The following is a 23,230-nucleotide window of genomic DNA, read 5'->3' as shown; positions in this document are numbered from 1 at the left end:
TCGAGATGACTTCATTCACGTTCCAAGCATCCGGTGTTCAAGCTTCTTCAACCATGAGCGGCTAATCACATTGGTTTCACCACGGTGTAGGTAGTTGTTAAATTTAGGGTTTCGAATTGTTCTTGTTTCAACTTGGTGACAAATTGTGTTTGATTTTTGAAACCATTGACAATAGTTTACATTTGTTTCATATTCGTAAATTGTCGAACGATGTTAAAAGTTATGACTTTACGAAATGGTTATGTGTAGTTATGCATTGTCGTGGTTAGGTTTTACTTGTGTTGATTACAAAGTGCATTCTTGTCCGTTTTTGGAAGCGTTGATAGTTATTGGCACCTAAGTCACGGTACACTAAATCCGCTAATCGTATGCAATTGAGTTGAATCTAAAAACTTGTAGAAACCCTAGGTTGGCAATTACCGAAACCGGGTGTGAACCCTTTTTCTTATTATTGTTTAGTAATCAATCTTTCTTGAAATCGTTAATTAGTAGTTGTTAATCACTTAAATCAATTCTTTTAGTCTAATTCATATCTTTCAACCAAACAAAAATACAAAAACATTGTAGCAAGCTTCATAATTTGTGACTTTCATTTTAATTCAGTCGAATCCATTCGCAAACCGCATACTCTTCATGGTTCGACCCCTTACTACCACTAACACATAGTTAAGGGTAATTTGGGCTTATAAATCTTATCTTTGACCGGAGCGCGACACTCTGATCAAATTTTGGCGTCGTTGCCGGGGAGTGCGTGCGCTTTGTGTTTGGATTATTGTTTGAATTTGCGTGATTATCTGTTTAATTTGTTTAGTTTTTTTTGTACTTTGTCTTTTTCCTTGTTACGCGGGGTGTGTTACTTGTGCAGGTTACAGGTAGTGCATGCATACGCGGAACTCCGGGAGGACTTCACCGTTAGTCTACGAACCAGAAATCGAAAGAGTTGCAATAAGAAATCTAGCAAGCCGATTGGAAGCAACACTTGCTTCTAATCAAACCAATCAAACACCACAACTCACACCGACCATTGAAACCGATTCAATGGCAAACGAAAACTCAAACCAAAACCCGAACCAATTCCAATACCGAAGCAACTTCAATCCCGCTCAAAATGTCCAACTTATACCTTAAGAGCGACCGGGTGGTAACAACAACACCGGACCACCTACACCACCTTTCCAAAACCAAAATCCCAACAACACCCAAAGAACACCCCAACAACAAAACCTTCATCGACAAACTTCCTTACCCCTCAACCTTGATGACCGGAAAGTCAATTCCGACCGTCAAGGCAACATAGATGATTTGAGGAACGCCATCCTCGATGATGAACCATATAGTGTTCCCGGTTATCAATCGCCGGAGCATGTGAGTGTTCATACGGAAAATTCGAATGATGGGGGATATTATGATGATCGGGCTAACGATGACGAAGATTGGGGGTATGTGAATCAAGGCAATATCTACAATGCAAGAGGGTATGAAGATAAGGAGTTTGGCTACCAAAACACCAACTATGTGGGGAATGATAATTATGGGTATGGGAATAGAAGAAATGACGGTTACGAAAATAACCGCCAACCACGAAACAACTACCAAAGGAACCGGAATGATGGGTTTTACAACAACAACAACAATGCTAACCCTAACCGGATTCCTCGTTTCGTGGGAGGTGGTAATTGTTGGTGCATATGTCTGTCGACTTCATCTTGTATCGAGTCTTGTATTGTATTAGATAGACCAGGGCAAGAAAAACGAGAAAACATGTTAAAAGGCTCATTTCGCATGAAATAGAAAAGCCATTTCGCACGAAATGACATTGTCATTTCGTATGAAATGAACTTAGCTATTTCGCTTGAACTATTTCGTACGAAATAGTGATGCCTATAAATATGTGTTGTGCCATCTTATTTGTAACTTTCCGGTTTCAGTGCCGAACTGCTACCGAAGTGTCTACTCGCTGTAAAACGTTGTTATATCAATCAAAAGACAGTTTAAAGTGAATTGCAAGCTGAATCACCTTGATACGTTTGTTTCCGCCTCTCGTATTGAGCAAAAACTCTTCTGAACAATTCGTTTGGTCGTGCAAACGATCCTACAAGTGGTATCAGAGCTCAGGAGGAAGAGTTCTTACCTTTTCAGTTGCAAAATCTGATTTCTACACCTTCTTTTCAAAATTAAACTTGATTTCATGGTTAAAATGACTTGATTTTCTCACATTATTTGCGAAACTGTGTTTTAACAAAGCCTTGAAAGTTTCAGACCTAAAATCTGACTAAAACTTGATCAATTTGACAAAAACATGGCCGAGATGATGACATCAGCAGCATTTCGCACGAATTGAACATTTGGTTTCGCACGAAATCACTTAGTTTCATCTATTTCGCACGAAATAGTACGTTGATTTCACACGAAATAGCTTGAGTTACTTTCATTTCGCACGAAAATACTATTTCGTGTGAAACTGCTTCAAAAGTTCATTTCGTACGAAACAACATTCTCATTTCGCTTGAAAGTACTGTCATTTCGTACGAAATCAGTTATTTCGTACGAAATCAGTTATTTCGTATGAAATCAGTTATTTCGTACGAAATCACTTCATTTCACACCAAGTTGGTATTCCGTTTGACTATTTCGCACGAAATCATTCATTTCGTGTGAAAGTCTTCATTTCGTGTGAACTCATTTCGTTTGAAGTTGTTTTGCAGGTCATTTCGTTTGAACAATCTGTTTTTGTGACATTTTGATACCGAATCATGGAAGAAGAATTTTACAATGCCTTTGCTACTCCGATTACCATTGCACAACACACAATGTTAGAAAATGAAACGGGCACCATGCAAAAACCGCCAAAGCTCATGAATATCGAGGAGTATAAAGGATGGGAGGAGCGATTCGAAAAATTGGGTTCAAGCAAATTCCTTGGATGCTTGGGAATGTGTTGAAACAAAATATGTTAGACCGGTGAATGATGATGAAGAGGTTATTGCAATTAAAAACCTAAGTGTTGAAGAGAAAAAGAAATACAAAGATGAAAAGATGATGACTAGTCTTTTGCATCAAGCTGTTAAAGAAGATATCTTGGTTTTATTGCAACACAATGGAAGTGCATATTCAATTTGGAAAGCTTTAAAATCAAAGTTTGTTGGAAGTAAAGAAATGATCAAGAACAAAAAATCGCTTCTGAAGAAAGAGTTTGATCTATTTCGTGGTTTAAGAACTGAAAGCACCAAGCAGATCATAGAAAGATACTGCAATTTGATAGTTAACATGAAGAGGTTAAGCATCACAAAAGATAATGAAGAATTGATTAAGAAGTTAGCTGACGCGTTGCCACATGAAACTTGGGGAACGTATCTTATGATGTTGAGAAATAAGAAAGATTTTAGCAATCTAACACTGGGAAAGTTTATTGAAAAACTTGAAGCTCAAGAAATGGAACAACGAAAGATCTCAAGAATGAAAGATTATGATGGTGAACAAGATATTGGTTTATATTACAAAGGAGGGGTGAATGATAAAACTAACATGTCACCAAAGGTTGAAACTGCTTTCAAAGCTAAAAGTTCATCTGGAGGGTCTTCTCAAGGATCAAGTAGCAAAATTGGTTTTTCTTCATATCCATCGTTTGATCCAAATTTTTCAACGAAAAAAAGTGGCAAAGTTCTTCAATGCAACATTGCATTAAATCTTGAAAATGATCAGAATTACTCAGAAGAAGTTGCAAAAAGTCACATGTCTTTATTGGTGACTGTATTAGAGTCATATGGAAGCTTAGTTGCAGGAAGGATCGGAAATCCAATGTTGACAAAAGAGGATTACGATCAGATTGATGCTGAGGAGATGGAGTTGATGGATATAAAGTGGTGTATGGAAAGTGTGCTAAGAAGAGCTGAGAAATTCAAACAGATCACAGGAAGAGATGATTTCCGTGATGCTAATGTTTCTACTTTAGGTTTTGATAAATCTAAAGTTACTTGTTTTCGTTGCAGGGAAAAAGGACACTTCAAGAGAGAGTGTACAAACCGCGAAGCAAGTGGAGCTCAAAATCCGTTCAACAACAATGATTATCATCGTAAAGCAATTTATCATCAAGTTGCTCAACAACCACATCAACAAGAACCACAAGCTGCACATGCTAAGAAGGCGATCGAAGAGTCATCAAAAAGAGCTCTTTATGGTATAATAGATCAAGATGATGAAAAATTACCAGAAGGGTTTAGCTGGGAAAATTTTAGCTGGGACAATTATTGTCCAGATAAAGAGATTTTAAAAGCCAAAGGGTTTGTTGCTCGAGTTGCTGAAGATAGTGATAATGATGATTATTATGCATACAGAATGAAAGAGCATTTAAGAATGCTAGAAGAGAGTGACAGTGATGATGGAAAAATTCGAAAGAAAAAGAAGAAAGTTAAAAAACAAGTTAGTAGTGATGATGAAGAAGTTCGTGTGATAAAGAAAAAGGTAAAAGAAGTTCCAGCTTTCACAGTTGAAGCAGAAGTTGATGCACAAAAGATTCCTGTGAATGTGAAAATTGTAAAGTAGTGAAAAAGCAAAACCGTACTTTGATTCATAACATAAACAGATTAAAAGAATCCTATGATGTTCTGAATAAAGCAATGAATCAGTATAATCAATCAAGCAGTGAACAAGCAACAGCCATGAAGACACTTCAAGGAGCTTTCATGACAAAGCAGAAAATCGTCAATAATTACATTGAGAAGTGTGTTGTGCTGGAACAAAAACTGGAAACCCAGAGGATTGAAACAGAAAGGGTAAATAGGTTGTTAAAAAGTTACTCATGTACTTCTTATGTTATTGACAGGATTTATTCAACTGTTGAAGGCATGAAGGCATTTGAAGAAGAAACATCTGAAGTGAAGACTTCTGAAACAAAAGAGAAAACTGAAGTGAAAAATTCTGGTAAGAAACAGAGTGTCAGTTATAACAAGTGTCCACCCCCGCTTGAAAATGGATATTCGCCACGAAATCCAAATTCTGAAAGAGTCGAAAAGGCAACCAACTTAGTGTGGGAATCTGATCCATCAGATAATCTGCCAGAAAACATTGATGTAACTTTTACCGCATCTGACACTGATCAACAATCTCAATTGATGAAGAAAGTGGTGGATCATGTGTTAGATAAAGATGAAACCGAGGAGTCTAATTCAGAGTCAAAGTCGGTGTCCGGCACTCATAGTCCAACAGTCAAAAAGCGCAAACGGGTTTACAATAAAGAATTTCTATTATCAAAATCTAATTTGAATGACAAACCAATCAAAGTAGCCTATACTTTGAATGATTCTGACAAATTGTATTCTGATGAAGAATTTCCAATAAGAAGTGTTCAGATTGAAAAGATCAAAAAGGTTTTCAAATTAACATAAATTAATATTTCTGAAATAAAAGATGAAAATCTTTCTAAAAAACCTAAAAAATACACCTCAAGAGTTCAACAAAGAGAAAACAAGAAAAAGGGTATCAGTTCTGGTTCAAGTTATCGAAAGAAACCAAACCATAACGGTAATTTCAAAAAGAAAGGATTGGGTTTTATACCACCAGAAAATGATAAAAATGAAAAAACATATAAATCAAAATTGTTTTTGTTTCAGGTGCAAGCTCAAAGGAAGAAGAGAAAAGCACATTTTGGAAGCAATCTAACAAAGAATTCTTTGCGAATAAGCAAGAAGGAATGAAGAATGAAGTTGTTCAAAAGAAAGAGACAAGAACTTGTTTTCAATGCAAAACAGTTGGTCATATTGCCAAGAATTGTCTTAATGTAATTCAATCAAAACAGGAAGTGTCTCGTAAACTGAAAAAGAAGATAGTTGAAAATGAATCACCAACCAAACCTTTTTTAGTTTTCAAAAACTCAAAATTTGAGGTTGGTGAATGTTCAAAAAGGTTTTACAAGAGAAAAGCAAATCTTGACAATCAAAAGCGGGTTGTTAAGAGATCTGATGATAGTTCTAGCGATGATTCTGATTCGACAAAATCAGAGGAGCTATCTTCTGGCGATGAATCTGATTCCACAAAGTCAGAGGAGCCACAAGTTGAACCAAAAGCTGAAAAATCAGTACCGCCAATGGATGATGCAAATTTTCCACCATTGAGGGCTGAAAATTTTAAACAAAAGGTTGGCAAAGTTGAGATTTCAAATCAATTCTTTTCTGAAAAGAAAGAATTTGATGTTGAAAAAGCTTTTAACCCCAAAGTGCAACATATTTTTGGAAAAATGATTGACAGGAAAGTCAAAGGGGTGAAAGAATTTGATGACAAAAAGATGAAAGGAAAGAAACCGAGTGTTGATATCTCGGATTCTCCCAAGGACGGTCAGGCTTGGGAGAATCTCTTTAACTGAAAAACCTGACTTGCCGGAGCTCCCAAGTTGGTAATTGTGGAGCAGGAATCGGCATCTTTCTTGAGAAATTCACATATGTGAAATTTCGATCTACATGTGGTATTTTCTTGATATTGTCATATCTTATTTTTACAAGTGGTTGACAGGAGGTTTGTTCCTACAAGTGGTTAATCAAGGTCATTAATTGGAACTTAATTTAACTATTATTCAAAATGGTTGATTAAACAAAGTGATGAGTTTATCCCCTAACCTACAAGTGGTAAAATCAACAAAACTAATTTTCCGGAACAACCATTTTGATTAAAACAAACTTAAGTGTTTTGAAATCATAATGGGAAAATAGTTTGTTGTCAGGGGGAGTTCTAATTGTTTATACCAAGTGAATGGAGAATTGAAGCAATTCGCATCGGTTTGTCAAATTTTCTTTAAATGGTTTTGAATTTTAGGGGGAGTAAGAAATTTCAGTAAATCCAAAAACATTAGAAAATTTGAAAAATCCGAAAACATGATAAAAATTCCAAAAAAAGGCAAAAACATCGAAAAGTGAAAAAGAGTTTTAGTGTGAAAAAAGGAAATGATAGTACATCAGTGGACTATCACAGCACGCTAAAGAATTGTAAAGTCAAAAATGTGATAAACGGTCTCACTGTGGATGTGTCAGTAGGTTTTTACACATTCAGTAGATTGTTTTCGAGATATAAACTTAAATAGAAATACTTACTTATCTCGTGGGGAACATCTCTCGGATATATGGGTAACCCCTGAAATCTTGTTTGAAAGATTTTCTATTTCTGACATACTAGGTCTTTGTGCGTGATGATATCTGGGGTATTATACCAGGACTTCTGATTTTGCGGGAGCAATAGCCTAGTCCTTGTATAATACTTTGCAATGCTTTAATCGTAAAGCCTACCCTCGGCATAAAAAATGATGAAACATTGAAAAATGCTAATCATGTGCTGTTGAAGAAAAGATCCCCAAACGGGACACACCTAAAGACGAGCCATCATCTCTTTGTCTAAACGGAAGTTCTAACCTGAGCTCTCATGGTTTCGCATTTACCCGTTTACAGATATCATTAGTGTACACTCACCTGTAAAACTGAATATAGAAGTCTGGATATGGGAGTATATTCTGAGGTGGTACACGCGAATAAGTTTAAGTGCTTAAAACACTAATCTCGTATCTCGGAACAGTTGAACTTTGTGTGAAAATTTAAGTGGATCAGTATACTGACAATCTAGGTGAATTGTTTAGAACTTAAAATGTTTAAAGCTTAACGGTGTTAGTGATTTGTCTCATAAACTGATATGATCCTCTTACACAAACTCACAAAAATATTGTTTTCCTTACTGCATTTCACTAAATTCAAAAATTCAAAAAGATTTTTAGTGTGTTTTAGCATAAAGTTTTGAAAATCCAAAAAGATTTTATTTCATCTTATTTTAGACAACTGATGATGAAAAGCTGATTTTCAAAATTCCAAGTGCTAAACATGATGAACAAAAGGTTTGGGAGAGTTTGTTTGAAATGAAAAATTGTTTGAATAAAAAATGTTATTTCTACAAGTGGTTCATCAGAGATAAACATTGTAAAATCATTTATTGATTGATTAATATCTGCATGCGTTATATAAATTTGTCAGATTTTAAATTTGTGAAATTTATTGTGAGGTAGAGGTTGTGCAGGTATGAGTAAGAGCCAGGTTTTGATCTTGAACCTGTGAAAGCCTGACTATGATCCCCAAGCACAACTTAAGGGGGAGTCTGCTAGCAAGGGAGAGTCTGTAGATGTAAAGAGCCAGGTTCTGATCATGGATCTGTGGTTTGCACAAGCTGTTGATGCTGATGAACTTAAGGAATCAAGAGATCTGATCAAGAGAATTAGAAAGCTTGAGAGCCAGATTGCGATTCTAAATCTTTGAAGATTAACATCCAAGGGGAGATTAGTTGATAGAGAAGAGAGAGGATGGAGGATGATTTACATTGTCAGATACTTCGGGAGAGAACGAGAAGACTGATAAAGACTGAAGATTGAAGACTCGACACTGAAGACTTCGTCAACATCCAAGGGGGAGTCTGTTGGTGCATATGTCTGTCGACTTCGTCTTGTATCGAGTCTTGTATTGTATTAGATAGATCAAGGCATGAAAAACGAGAAAACATGTTAAAAGGCTCATTTCGCATGAAATAGAAAAGCCATTTCGCTCGAAATGACAATGTCATTTCGTACGAAATGAACTTAGCTATTTCGCTTGATCTATTTCGTACGAAATAGTGATGCCTATAAATATGTGTTGTGTCATCTCATTTGTAACTTTCCGGTTTCAATGCCGAACTGCTACCGAAGTGTTTACTCGCTGTAAAACGTTGTTATATCAATCAAAAGACAGTTTAAAGTGAATTCCAAGCTGAATCACCTTGATACGTTTGTTTCCGCCTCTCGTATTGAGCAAAAACTCTTCTGAACGACTCGTTTGGTCGTGCAAACGATCCTACAGTAATCAAGGGGGTAACCAAGGTGGAAATCGAAGAGATGATCGAAGAGGTGATAGGGGAGGTGATAGAAGGGATAATCGAAGACCGGTCGATCAAGAAGTTAAAGGTCCGCGTCGTCATCAACAACCTCCACGGGGAGTGAATAATCGTTTCCGACCGGTGGTCACCGATTGTTTGTGAAAGAAGGATGTTCGATTGTAAACCCCACTACATCAATATACTTCCCCACTTCAATGGGAGGTCTAATGATGAGCCGTACACGCATTTGGCGGAGTTTTCTTCCATTTGTAATACTATCGGGGGGCACAACTTTGCATTGGAGGAGGTTAAACTTCGATTATTCCAGTTTTCGCTAAAAGACAAGGCGAAACAATGGTTTCTTACACTTCCGGCGAATAGTATCCGGACATGGGGTGAAATGCAGCAAGTCTTTCTGGACGAATACTATTCAATGTCGAAGACCGATGATGCACGGGATGAAATAAGGTCGTTTCGGCAACTATCGAGTGAATCGTTGCATGAAGCGTTCACTCGTTACAAAGAGTTGATGCGGAAATGTCCACATCACCAAATAGAAAAGTGGGAGTTGGTAAAGTGTTTTGTACGTGGGTTGGATGACGCGACATGGAATCGCCCCGAGTCAACAAGCAACGGGACTCTCTTGAGCAATCATGAAGATGACGATTGGGAATTTCTCGAGCGAATGAGCAAGCGATCGAAGGAAAAAGAATCAGCCAATAGAGCCAAGAAACATCCCGTTTCCCGGTCACTTCCCGATCTTGATTCTAAGGATTGGATTTCTACCTTAGAACGGGAAATGGCTCGTATAAAAAAGAAAGAGGTGAATGCGGTTCAATTCGCAGTGTGTGAAGATTGTGGGGATATCGGCCATAGGACCGATCAATGTCCAACGGGACCCGGTGATTACACCGAGGAAGTAAATCAAGTGTTCGGGGATAGAAAGAATAATGACATGAATTCGAACACTTACCATCCCAGATTGAGAAACCATCCCAACTTCTGATATGGGAATGCCGCGAATCAAATGAACCCGAACTTCCAACCAGGTAATCAAAGCGGGTCATCATATCAAAATCGCCAAGGTGGTAACCATGGAGGTTACCAACACAATTACAATCAAGGGTACCAAGGTCGAGATAATAATTATCAAGTGGATGGATGCGATGCTTTCGATGATGCATGAGTCTAAGAAAGAGAATGAGATTCGGGACAAAGCACATGAGGCATTGGCAAAACAAGTGGGCCAACTCGCGGAGGAAATGGCTCAAATAAGGGGAAGCACGGGAAAGCTTCCAAGTGACAGAACGGTGAACCCTCAGCATCAAGGGTCGAGCTCAAGGAACACACGTGAGGTACCAATTAATAAAATTACTTTACGTAGTGGTCGAGTTATAGATAACGGTGTCAAAACACCATCACCCCAGTTTGTTGAAGGGGTGGTGGAAGATGCTAGTGAGGATGAACATGAGGATGGTCAAACGGGTCAAAATAAAAATGATTTGAAAAAGAATAATGACACTCCCGTTGTGACCATACCCGTCCCTACGGCTAAGGAAAAGGGTGTGGAGCCTAATACTGCCCCTTATCCCGAAACATTGAAGGGACCTGTGTAGAAGTTGTAAACAAAAGAGGTCCACAACAAGAAGAGCTGTTGGAAATTTTCAAACAAGTAAAAATTAATTTACCTCTTTTGGATGCAATCAAACAAGTACCGTCTTATGCTAAGTACTTGAAACAATTGTGTACCCAGAAACGAACTCATAAATTTCCTAAAAAATAGATTTAACCGAAAATGTGAGTTCGATTCTTTCGGGTGCACTTCCACCTAAGCTCCAAGATCCGGGTGCGCCTATCATTTCAATTCAAGTAGGCGATTTTAAAATCAACCGGGCACTTCTAGATCTTGGTGCTAGCGTGAGCATTCTACCGGGTAGTTTGTATGACCAATACGAGTTTGGTCCACTTCAGTCGTCAAACACCACTGTGGTGTTAGCCGATTTGACATCCAAATTACCCCGTGGAATTGTCTCAGATGTGATAGTAAAAATCGAGGATTTTAACTATCCGGTGGACTTTTTAGTACTTGATTATGTGGCCAAGGACCCAACCAAGCAACCTACGGTGATTTTGGGCCGACCGTTCTTAGCAACCGCAAACTCTCAAATTGTTTGCAAAACAGGAACGGTTGACATGACATTTGGGAACCGAAGGTTGAGGTTGCATGTTTTTTCCGGACTTAGGAACCCTCCAGTTGATGATGAATGCTATATGGTGGACATTGTTGACACGTGTGTACCCCTTTGCGACACAGTCGTCGATTGGGAAAACACAATGGAGGATTGTTATATGTTTGACAGGTCACAGGTGGAGGTGGAAAAGAGCATAGACGAGGAAGTGAAAAGTTTGGAGGTGCTTGCGGTTAGAGAGGGAAAACCGACATAGACGCACCAAGTTGAGAGTTTACCGGAGAGCATTGATACTAAGTTGAAGCCGTCGCTAGTAGAGCCTCCGGAGGTTGAGTTGAAGCATTGCCAAAGCATCTCAAGTATGCTTATGTTGGTGAAGGCAATACTCTCCCGGTTATTATTGCATCCAACTTAACTGAGGAGCAAGAAGAAAAATTGATGGGTGTTTTGGTCACCAATCGGGCGGCGATTGGATTGACCATTGCTGATTTGAAGGGAATTAGTCCCTCGGTGGTGATGCACAAAATCATCACGAAAGAGAATGTGACTCCCGTTTGAGATGCACAACGGAGATTGAATCCGAATATGCGAGAGGTGGACAAAATCAGCTTCCCCGTTACGCTGTCTGACGAGAAGCATTTCTTCCAAATGTCAATTTCATGGTAATGCCGGTCAAATCAAGGCATGATGTTCTGATCGGGGGAGAAACCCAAGGTGAACTAAACATGGTAACCTCCACACCCCACTCAACCACCGGGTTCCTAACTGAGACGGGGGTGGCGATTATATATGCAAAGAAGGAGGTAATGTCAGCAGAAGACGCGCGCCCAGTCAAACACTTATCCCTCGCGCGATGTTACTGAACACTGTCTGAACACTTATCCCTCCGTTGAACCAAAAGTGCAAAGAAGGCGCAGCCTAGGGGGGATAAGACGAAAGCGATGAATGAGCAAGTTTGTGAGCTGCTAAAAGCAGGAATCTTGAGAGAGGTGCACTATCAAAGCTGGGTCGCAAACCCTGACATGGTCGAGAAGTCAAATGGAGGATGGCGAATGTGTGTCGATTACGTCGATCTCAACAAGGCGTGCCCCAAAGATTGTTATTCATTGCCGGAGATCGACAAAAAGATAGACTCTCTCGCGCCATACAGGTGGAAATGTTTTCTGGACGGTTACAAGGGGTATCACCAAGTCCAGATGAAGCTGGAAGATGAGGACAAGACAGCTTTTCGGACCGACCTCGGAATCTTTAGTTACACAAAGATGTCGTTCGGCCTAAAAACGTTGGCGCAACATACCAGCGTCTGATGGATAAAATCTTTGATGAAGATATTGGGAAACATATCGAGGTTTACATTGACGACCTTGTGATCAAGAGTCCCGTGGAGGACCAAATGTTGAAGGATATAGAGAAGACATTCAACTCTCTCAGAAGCGTGAATATGAAGTTAAATCCAGCCAAATGTTCCTTTGGTATGGAGGAAGGCAAATTCTTGGGCTTCGTGGTTACAAATGGCGGCTTCAAAGTTAATCCTGAAAAGGTTCAAGCCATAGAGCGGATGCCGTCACCGCGCACGATTAAAGAGATGCAAAGACTAGCCGGTCGCCTAGGCGTGCTTAATCGATTTATATCAATTCATGCTGCAAAGTCATATCCTTTCATTAGAACTCTGCGCAACTGCGTGAAAAAGCAAGAATTCAAATGGACGCCTGAAGAAGAAGCTGCTTTTCAGCAAATGAAAGAACGTTTGATCAAGCTCCCTACCCTGACTGCGCTGTTTGAAAAAGAACCACTCATTCTGTACCTGTCTTCTTCGGACAAGGCAGTTGGGTCGGTATTGTTGGTGGAGAGAGATGGAGTTCAGACTCCGATTTACTACGTCAGTAGGGTGCTTACAGATCCATAAACAAGATATTCAACCATGTAAAAGTTAGTGCTTGCGTTGCTACACGCCTCCAGGAGGCTGCGCAGATATTTTACAGGGCATGTGATCACGGTACTCACTAACTTCCACATCGGCACAATTTTACAAAAGCCTGAAACGTCAGGTCGCCTAGCAAAATGGGCAATCGAGCTGGGGGGCCACAACATTCTATACAGGCCGCGCCAAGCCATCAAGGTTCAAGTTTTAGCGGACTTCATCACAGAAGTCCCAGAAGATAAGATCAAAGACTGTGAAGTTGTTGATACTCCCATCAAAGACACGTCCGAGGGATTATGGTTGCTATACACCGACAAGGCCTCAAACGAAGATGGCGCATGAGCTGGATTGCGCCTTGTTAGCCCTGAGAAACATGAATTACATACACCATCAAGTTGGATTTCAAGAATACCAACAATGAAGCGGAATATGAAGCATTCTTGGCAGGCCTGCGCCTCGCCATCAAAATGGGAGCTCAAAACTTACAAGCACATGTTGACTCATTGCTAATCGCAAGTCAAATCAACGGGTTATATGATGCGAAGGGTGAAGTTATAGCTTTGTACTTAGAGCAGGCGAAGGAGTTGCTCCAACAATTCAAATTACAAAGTCGTTCATATCAATTGATCTGAGAACAAGCCAGGGGACGCACTAAGCAAGCTAGCTTCAACAGCCTACCAACATCTTGCCAAGGATGTCAGAATCGAAGTTCTAAAAAACCCATCTGTTTTGTTGCGGCAAGTGAATGTAATCGAGATAGGGCCTCCATCATGGATGACTCCTATCATCCAGTACCTTCAAGAGGGAATTCTTCCTGAAAACAAAGCGGAAGCCAGAAAGATACAAAACAAAGTTTTGTTCTATGAGATGAACGGTGGAATCTGGTATTGAAGATCATTCTTGGGGCCACTTTTGCGCTGTGTAGACCCCCAAGATGCAAATTACTTGATCAGGGAAATCCATGAGGGCATATGTGGCATCCATGCGGGCCCGCGCATGGTTGTTGCGAAGATAATGAACGCTGGCTATTATTGGCCAGGGATGCACGTTGACGCTCTAAAGGAATTGCGCAAATGCGACTCCTGTCAAAGGCACGCCCTGAAAACCCTGCGCCCGAAAAATGATCTCATCCCTGTATCCACTGCCTGACCTTTCCAACAGTGGGGGATCGATATGGTAGGACCCTTCCCTGAAGCTCCTGGAGCTGTGAAGTTTATAATTGTTGCCGTCGATTATTTCACCAAGTGGGTGGATGCCAAAGCACTCGCTTCAACAACTGCAATGATGGTGCGCAAGTTCATCTGGGAATACATCATTTGCAGATTTCGTCTCCCACTCAAGATTGTAACAGATAACGGCACCAATTTTGCTTCTGAAGACCTTCAAGAATGGATGAAAGAGATGAATATCGAACACACTTTCTCTTCTGTTGCGCATCCTCAGGGCAACGGCCAAGTAGAAAGTGTTAACAAAAGTATCGTTGAAGGGATAAAGGCCTGACTGGGCACTAAAAGAAAAGGCTGGGTTGATGAGCTCCCGAGCATCCTGTGGGCTCATCGAACCATGCCGAAAACAAGCACTGGCGAAACCCCCTTTAGCCTAGTCTACGGCTCAGAGGCGGTTATCCCAGCTGAAATTGGTTTGCCCTCGCCACGCTTGACAGCAGTCCACAGAGTCGACAACGGGGGAGGGCGCCGTCTTGACTTGGACTTACTCGAAGAGAGGCGTGAAATAGCGCGAATCAAAGAAGCCAAGTACAAGACACAGCTGGAGAGGTACTACAATGCAAGAGTGCGCATTTATACCTTCACTCCAAGAGAGTACGTCTTCAGAGACAATGAAGCCTCCAATGCAGAACGCCCCGGGAAGCTAGCACTGAAGTGGGAAGGCCCATACTTGCTACATGAAGTGCTAGGAATGGGGGTATACAAGCTGCGCACACTGGATGGATACATCATCCCGCGCACGTGGAACGCGCAGCAAGTGTGCAAATGCTACATGTGACTACTCTCGGCCATGCGCCCCTATCCACTTATGTTTGCCTCGTGCCCCTTTTAAATTTCTATGTTGGCGTTACGCCCTTTATTGTATTTTCATGATGTAAGTCGGCCTAAGCGCCTGTTTCCTATCTAGTGAAAGCATATGCCTATGGTTTTTATCATCATGACTCCTACGTTACAAATGCATGTTAAACTTTTGATTAGCACAAAAACACTTCAGTAAATTACGAGCTCTTGAGTTATGCCTCCAAGGTCCTCCGCAGTCATAGCGCGAGACAGGGCGGTTACACTTACATAAGAGCCACACTTACATTTATTCGCGCTAACTTAACCAAAGTTTCTATCAACAATGCAATAATTGTAACTTGACGAATATAGAGTAAACATAAATATTATATTATAAAAGCGCGACCGCGCAACAATTACATATTAAAATAGCAAAACATCATCAGTTTGATCCAACAAAAAGCGCAACAACGCAACTACACAAAAGTTGAATAAAACTACAAGGCACAAAGCCTATCAACACTATCTATTCATAACCGTCACCACCATCATCACCATCATTCCTATCGCCATCGCCATCACCATCTCCACCAGCTGGTTCTTCATCAGACAGCTCCACAGTCTCTGGAGGGTCGAGAATCTGCTTTAACCGTTGGCACCAGTCGTCATAATCCAGTGCCTTTGCGACCAAATCCATCATAGGCAGTGATAAATGGTCATAGGCCTTTTCAGCGCGGGCTACTGCAGCATCAGCCTGATCGGTCATGGAGCAATGACTAACATCAAACTCTTGTCCTAGTGCCTCTTCAACATGTTGCGCACACTCTAGATAACCTCCACGGTGACCAACTGCGTGGGATGCATCTATGAGAGCAGCAACAGCTCCATCCAGCTCGGAAGCATTCAGGATAGAGTTGGACATCTACAGTAAAGGCAATGGATAAGAAATAGGTTTTAACAAATAAAGCCTAAGTTAAAACGAGAACCATACCAGAACTACTCCTCTGCCGCGCATCCATTCAGCCTCAGCAACCAGCGTGTGAACGATGCCTTGGGCCTCAGAGTAATTGTTTTGCGCTATGTTGAGGGCAGATGTACTCATGTCTCGCGTCTCCTCAGCTTTCTGCTTAGCCTCCTTAGCAGTAGCAGCTTTCACTCGTTCGGCCTGAAGGTCAATTTCTAAGGACTCACTTTTGTCGGTTTGCTCTTGCAAACGACGTTTCAACTCTGCAATTTCAACGTCCTTAGCCGCCAGGTCCTTATCCTTACTGGATACCTGCGCCTTCAACTCAGCCTGGAGAGGAAAAGAAAGACTTAGATAATTTCACAAGCAAAAAGCATAAAGGGAAGAAGAGTTAACACTGATCAAACCTCAACACGTTCTTTATCGGTTTGCCCATCCTCAATCTTCCCTTTCAGGTCAACACTCCGCGCGCTCCTTCGCTAACAAATCTTCAGCGTCACGAAGCTTGCCCCTAAGGCCTTCACGGCCCCACTCCTCCGATTTCCTGTCGGATTCGAACTTAGCTTATTCTTCAGTAAAAGCAGCTTTAGCCTTTTCATACTCCTTAACTTGCCTCACCAGGCGCTCACGATACTTCTCCCATTCAGCACGCTCCTTAACCATCGTACGCCACTCGCACACGATTTGATGGTTAGCGGCGCGGGTGTTGGCTTCTCCAACCACATAAGCATGGTACAAGCCATCATGAGTTCGCGCCCTTTGCCGGTTAACTTCCCATAGAGGGAAGGAATTCAAGAACCAATCGCGGCAAGGAGCGAACTCCATGAAGGTATCCTTTTGCTTTAAACCCCATGGAGCTCGGTGGGGAGCATCACCACGAGCCTCCTCGGTGTAAGTTTTATAATAGATGTCGCCCACAGTATCATTGGGACCGATAGGAGACCGCGGTATGGATCCTCCAGCGCCACCAGAGCTCGCACCACCTGCAGCAGCGGATTTTTCCTTATGCGCCGTAGCAGCTGACCCCCCAACAGCAGAAGTAACTTGAGCAGTTTTGGTGGGGGGGTCAACTTGCGCCGGCCCGGTGGGTTTAACAACCTCGGGTCCTTTGCCCAGAATGGTTTCTTTCTTCTTCTCATGAAGGGGTTGGTCAAGCCCCATGATATGGACGACCTCCAGACCCTGCGCTTTCTCATGAGCAGTAGTAGCAGCGGCCCCGGTCTCCTTAGGATCATCACCAACAGGCTTTTCAGAAGCCTTCTTTTTCTCCTTCTCTTTCTCCTTCTCTGCAACCTTGTCAACAGGCTTCTCAGCAGCCTTCTTTTTCTCCTTCTCAGCTTCTAACCCAGCAGTCTTGAAAGGCTTGATTGTAACCTTGGTTCTTTTCTCCGCCGGCTCTTCGGGGTCTTTAAACACAACACCCTTCTTTTTAGGGGTCTTCTTTTTGGCCTCTGCAGAAACCAAGTGTTAAAAAGAGGTGGCAACAAAGAAAACAAGGTAGTCAAGAAACTAACCGGGAGAAAATTTATAGAGAGCGCGCAGATTGCTCTGTTTACCGATTACGAGGGCTTCGCCAGCCTTCTGCGCCACAGACGCGCAAGCAGTAGTCTCCTCTCTACTTATTTTCCTGCTTATCTTCTCAGCAGGCTCTTCTTCTTTTTCTTCCTCTTCGTCGTCAAGCGCGATTGAAGACGGAGTGGCACCAGCATCGGGATTCCCGGAGCCCGCGCTCCCAGAGCTTTTCGAACCAGTGGCACCGGTCTTCTTCTTGCCTATACGTGACAAACCTTCAAGTGAGTCACTGGTAATAACGTAATCCTCCAAGTTACTCTGACGAAAGCGTAGAGTACCTTTATCAGCAGCACCGGCAGTCGCGCGACTACTCCCACCTTTCTTGCTGGTCACCTCAGCATCGATGGTAATGACTTTCTTCTTTTTACTTGGCTTTTTCTTCTTCTCCTCTGGGTCAATCCCGAGGTTGCGCAACACACCTTCAAAGATGTTAGACCAAGAACTTAGCTCTCCATTTGAAGACCCCACAGACTCCTCGCTGGAAAGATAAACAATCTCTTTCCCAGCAGAAGTCATAGCACACAAAGGCTGGGGGTTAGGTATATGCGCACCTTCGGTTGAAGTAGGTGGATTGGCAAAAGCTCCAGCAACGGGATACATAAAGTGACCTTTAATCTCTTCATACCAATACTGCTCCCCTGACTCCAGCGGACGCACGCCCATGGACCCACCAAAGGTGGGGAATGCAGCTTGCCAAAGATGCGCTTCTACACTCAAAATCATCAAATTAAGCGTAGAAAAATTACAAAAAAAAAAAAGAGAGAGAGGTGATCAAAGAAGTAACTAACCTCTATCTTGAAACTTCAAAATCTGAACTTTGCTCTCCGCTGGCCACTGATCACTCATCCGCGCCGCTACTAGAACGTTTTCACCGAAAACTCGATTAGGTGTAGCAGTGAGCTTCACATACCAACCCTCCTTCTTGGGAATCGCCAGCTCCTCCTTCTCGATCACATTTGGCGGACGGAAGGTCATAGCAATTGGGAAAACCTCCTCTCGATTGAAGAAAAATTTTTGTTTCCAGTCATGGAAACTCTTCGGAGGATTCAGAAGGATCTTCTTAGCAGACCCACAATTACCAAAGGAATAGAACCCCATGTTCCTGATCTGCTGATAGAACGCCCTAAACTTTTCCACCGTCGGCTCTATATCCTGGGATCGGCATAGAAATTCGAAGTGTCGCACCCTCACCATTCCAGGTGGACTCATCTGTGAAATACGAAACCCATAATACTGAAGTATATGGGCCATGAAATTTGTCGCCAGCAACCGGAAGTTGCTCTGTAAGAAGAAATCCTCAAAGAGGGTAATATACCCCGGCGGTGCATCGGCGACCGTCTGATTCTGGCCGGGGTATCGGGCATCCCACTCTGGTGGAAACCGGAATCCTCTTGTAATCTGTTCGAACAACCCTAGGTCCCATTTGAGGACACGGATGGGATCTTCTTCACCTGGGTTTTCTTCTTGGGGATTCTCCTCGGCCATGAATATTCAAGTAGAAACTTTGAATATTTTTTAGGAAACTTGAAGATCTTTGGACCTCTGAAGAAACTTCGAGATCTGCTAGTGTGTTCTTCAAAGGTTTGAAGATTCAAAGGAAATTCGAAGACAAATAAAGAGAAAAGAGAGCAACAGAAGAAGGAATGTGATCTTCTCTCACCCCTCATCGGATATATATATCCATCGCATTTAATGCGATAAACGTGCCGAATTCACAGCGCGCGTAGCCTATCAGGAGCCGCCATGTAAGGAAAGATTCCCGGAGTGACGTTTACCACGCGCGCGTGGGCCTCACTCGCCTGACAGAAAGCCGAACCGTCAGGAACAGCGTCATCATAACCGTGTCAGCAGTCAACTAAAACGTCGCCTTCAACGACATTTGCACCAACCTGTCAGAATTCAAAATCCGAGGTTTTTCCCGCTCAAAATTACTACAAACTTCATGCAGAAGTTACTCAGGCCACGCAGCATCGATAATTACTCGATAAACCTGTGCGACTACACCCAAAAGCAGTGAATCATCATCAGCCAAATCTGGTAGTCGCGCCTTGGTAACTGACAAACAATTACACGTGCGTCGCCTACCAAGACTAATCAAGCATTTTTCATAACTAGCACTTTCTTTTTTCTAAGTCCAGAGCTCCAACCACTTACTTCGCGCATGGTGCAGCACTAGACTGAGGGGACTTGAAGGGGTATGGTCCCAAAAAGCCGCGCAGACCTTCCTACAGGTCACGCGTGGGACCATACTCCTTATTCAGCAAGACGTTCAATCTTAGCCTCGCGCGGGTTACTTCAGCAAGGACTGACCTCGCGCAAGGTCTAAACAAGAAAGGGCAACAATTTCAACACTTAGCATTCTGAATAAGAGCCTCCAGCACCTATAATCCTGCGCGGGATAGTTACGTGCTCAACAAGGGTCGCGCGGGAGCTATAGCGTAAGGCCACTTCAGAAGGTACAAAAGGTACAAGTGGTAGAAGAAAAGAGCCAATCAACGTCCTCCAGGCTGTGCTCAATCGTGCTCCACGATCGTCTGACGTGCAGGAGACAGAGAGTACATAAGGACGCCTATGTGGCACCAATCAGGGGGCGGCGACACCTGCCCCACGATCTCCACTTACCTGCGGATGGCAGAGGGACAACAAGGCCGACAACAGTGACACGTGGCTCCAATCATGGTGCGCCAGCACCGGAGAACTTCTAGAAGCCACTAACGGTCGACACCAGTGAGACAAAGAGCATATCCTCTAAGTTGTCGCTTTCCGGCCCAAGGCCCATCAGCCCATCTCCTCTTACACCTCTCCGGCTATAAATAGGGACCTTCAGTCACAGGTTGATTCATTCTGTTCTCTTCACTCTCACTCTTACCACACACTTATTTCCTCAAAGCAGATACTTATTCTCACGCCGGAGTCTGGTTAAGAGGGAAACCCCCATGTTCCCCTCTTAACGAGCTAACGGTGTTCTGTTTTGCAGGATAATCGGATCATTAAGGAGCTCAGGAAGTTTAAGAAGTTTAACCCCTATGAGAGGAACATAAACCAAACTGATTAACTCTAAAATTAGTTCCGTGTTTCTTCACATAACAAACAATAGAAAATGAAAAAAAAAATTAAAAATTATAATCTAATTTCTCATTCAAATCTTCACTGTCATCAGCCTCTTCTTCTTTAACCTTTTTGGCGTTTTGAACCTGTTTTTGAATACCTTATGTAGATCCTTATTTTCCTACATAATGGCCGTCTTTAGAAGATGCGTATTTTTTGTGGCATCCTTTATGGTGGGTGGATATATACCTGTTTGATAACATGTTGAAGACCAACGCCTATTCTAATGTATTGATCTCTTCATGCCATCATATCCATCAAGAACAAAGTGACATGATGTCATATTAATGTCACCAGTCTCTTTATCTTGCATATTTGTCCATCTCATTCAGCAAAAGATTATAGAGATACCCAACTCAGAGAAGAATCCATTCAGTGAAACTTCATTCAGATCAATACTCAATATAGAAGAATCGAGGTTCTGCATCTGTGGCTTTTTTAAGTATTATTTTTGGCGTTTTTAAAGTGAATGGTTTCTAGGAAATATGGCGTTTGTTTCTGGTTTTGTGATCAGTTGTTTGTGCAGAGAAGTCTCTCTTTATAGGATGTTTTTGGCGCGTAGTTTAGGCGGGATTTTATTTATAATAAATGATATTAATAAAGTAGCCGTCTTTTCACTTACTGTGTATTTTTTCTTTTTTTGTTCAGCTTTTTATGAGTTTTTAGGGCCATAGACTTTCCATCTCCCAAGTTTGGCGTTTTTGAATGGGTGTTTTTGGCGTTTTTTTTTATTTTTAGCTTTTATTAATTAATACTTCTGCAAATTACTTTCATTATAGTTTGGAAGTTTTGCCGTTTTTACTCCATTAGTGGCGTTTCATATGCATTATGACTGTTTGGCGTTTTATTAAGATAATGTATTTTTTTATTCTAAGTTGAAAAATACATAGCAAACAACAGAAAACGAAAATTAAAAAAATAAAAATAAAAACAATTCATTTTCCAAATCTTCACTGTCATCAGTCTCTTTCTTTTTTGAATCATGTTCACTGGTGGTTTGGCTTAGCCATGCTTGTGTTTTTGTGGTCGTTTGGAAAGACAAAATGACATGAGTTTTTTTTTTTTTTTGAATATGTATCTTCAAACAACTCATTAATGTCGTTCGTCTTTTCATGCCATTAAAATATTAATCAAGAACAAAACACAGAAAATGACATAAGTCTGACCCCAGCATCTTTTTGTTTATGATTTGTCCATCTCATGCAGCAAAATGTTATTTGAGTCACAGCACCTCAGGGAAGAATGCATTATCCGAAACTTTGGCGTAGAACAATACTTGAATATACAAGAAACGATATTTGGCATTTTTGGCGTTTTACTGAGGAAATAGTGTATCTGAAAGAACCGTCGATTTTTTTGGAATCTTTGATGTTTGAGTTTTTTGGCGTTTTTTAAGATGAACGATATATAGTAGAAAATATGGCGTTTTTTGAGTAATTGTGTTTGATGTTTTGGGGATTTTGGCGTTTGTAAGTTGAATGATATATAGTAGAAAATATGGCGTTTCAGGTTCTGGGAGTGTGTTTTTATGTCTGGGATGTTTTTGTTTATATAGCGATGTGTTTTGGTCCGTAATGGTGTTTTATTCATCAGTATGGCGTTTTGGTATAGAGGTGTAAAGACGCTTTTACCCTTAATGAGGCGCGTCCACGTAATAAAATTGATGTTATTTACGAAAATGCCACCGCACCAATCTAGTCCATAGATTGTTTTAATCGGACGATCCATAGGCGTTCTCACACTTTCTACCGTTTTCTCCAAATCCCGACCCTATATATATAAAAAGGTTAAAAACCACAAATTAGTGGTCACATCTAATCCATTTATCAAGTATACACATGATTTAATAACATTTTATTCGAACACAAACACTAATGATATAAAACTAGGTTTATACCCCACGCGCGTTGCGGCGCGCTAGATCGAATCGTTTTCGGTTGGAATTGAATTTACCTTTCCAGATCGTGTGAGCGTTTTATGAGGAGAAACATCCTTCATGGTTCAGTCAACATACCAAAAACTTGTTAGTTGTTACAATAGTAAAATGCTACTTTCATGCTCTTTCTAGAGGAAGAAACATGCTTACACCACAAATTTATGTTTTTGACAAATAGCACAAAAGTACACAATCAAGAATACAAAACACTCGTTTACCATTACTTATTGGCGCATTCAAAATAAATAAGATAAATGACAAACCTAAGAAATTTTACAAAAATAAACGACAACTAAATCTAGATTTCACCAACACGATATTACGGTTATTAGAAAACATATCCAAAGCTTGATTCCAGACTGATGCATTCAAAATAAACCTACTAAATCAATCGAAATTAGAAGAAAAAAAATTAAAAAAATGCGATGGATTTTACCTTCCATATCGCAAGAGGTGAGTGTTGTAACCCTTGACAAATTCATGAGGGGAAACATCCTTCACAGTTCTCACCGTCGCCGTGGTAGTTGTGTTGAACGGTGGCGCAAAGGGTTTTTTAATGCATAGTACGTACATCAGTTTATTCAAAAGTAGAATATTATTATAAGTAATCTTTTTTGGGTAAAGTTATTATAAGTAATCACTGCATCAACTATTTAAAAA

The 23,230-nt window shown here is 41.2% G+C and overlaps 1 protein-coding gene across 1 annotated transcript; it reads left to right on the top strand.

The window, feature by feature from the left end:
• Positions 1-9,043: 9,043 nt before the first annotated feature.
• LOC110931138 lies at positions 9,044-9,880 on the top strand. Its single transcript, XM_022174545.1, has one exon. The coding sequence runs from the start codon at positions 9,044-9,046 to the stop codon at positions 9,878-9,880; it is 837 nt and encodes a 278-aa protein (XP_022030237.1).
• The last annotated feature ends 13,350 nt before the right edge of the window (positions 9,881-23,230 follow it).

The sequence above is a fragment of the Helianthus annuus genome, chromosome 3 (assembly GCF_002127325.2).
Source record: "Helianthus annuus cultivar XRQ/B chromosome 3, HanXRQr2.0-SUNRISE, whole genome shotgun sequence".
Taxonomy (NCBI): Eukaryota; Viridiplantae; Streptophyta; class Magnoliopsida; order Asterales; family Asteraceae; genus Helianthus; species Helianthus annuus.
Note: the sequence above shows the minus strand (reverse complement) of the source record. Positions and strands in the feature narration are given on the sequence as shown.

Coding starts and splice junctions, on each gene's coding strand:
- LOC110931138 (XM_022174545.1), top strand. CDS start 9,044: ATGTTCGATTGTAAACCCCACTACATCAATATACTTCCCCACTTCAAT.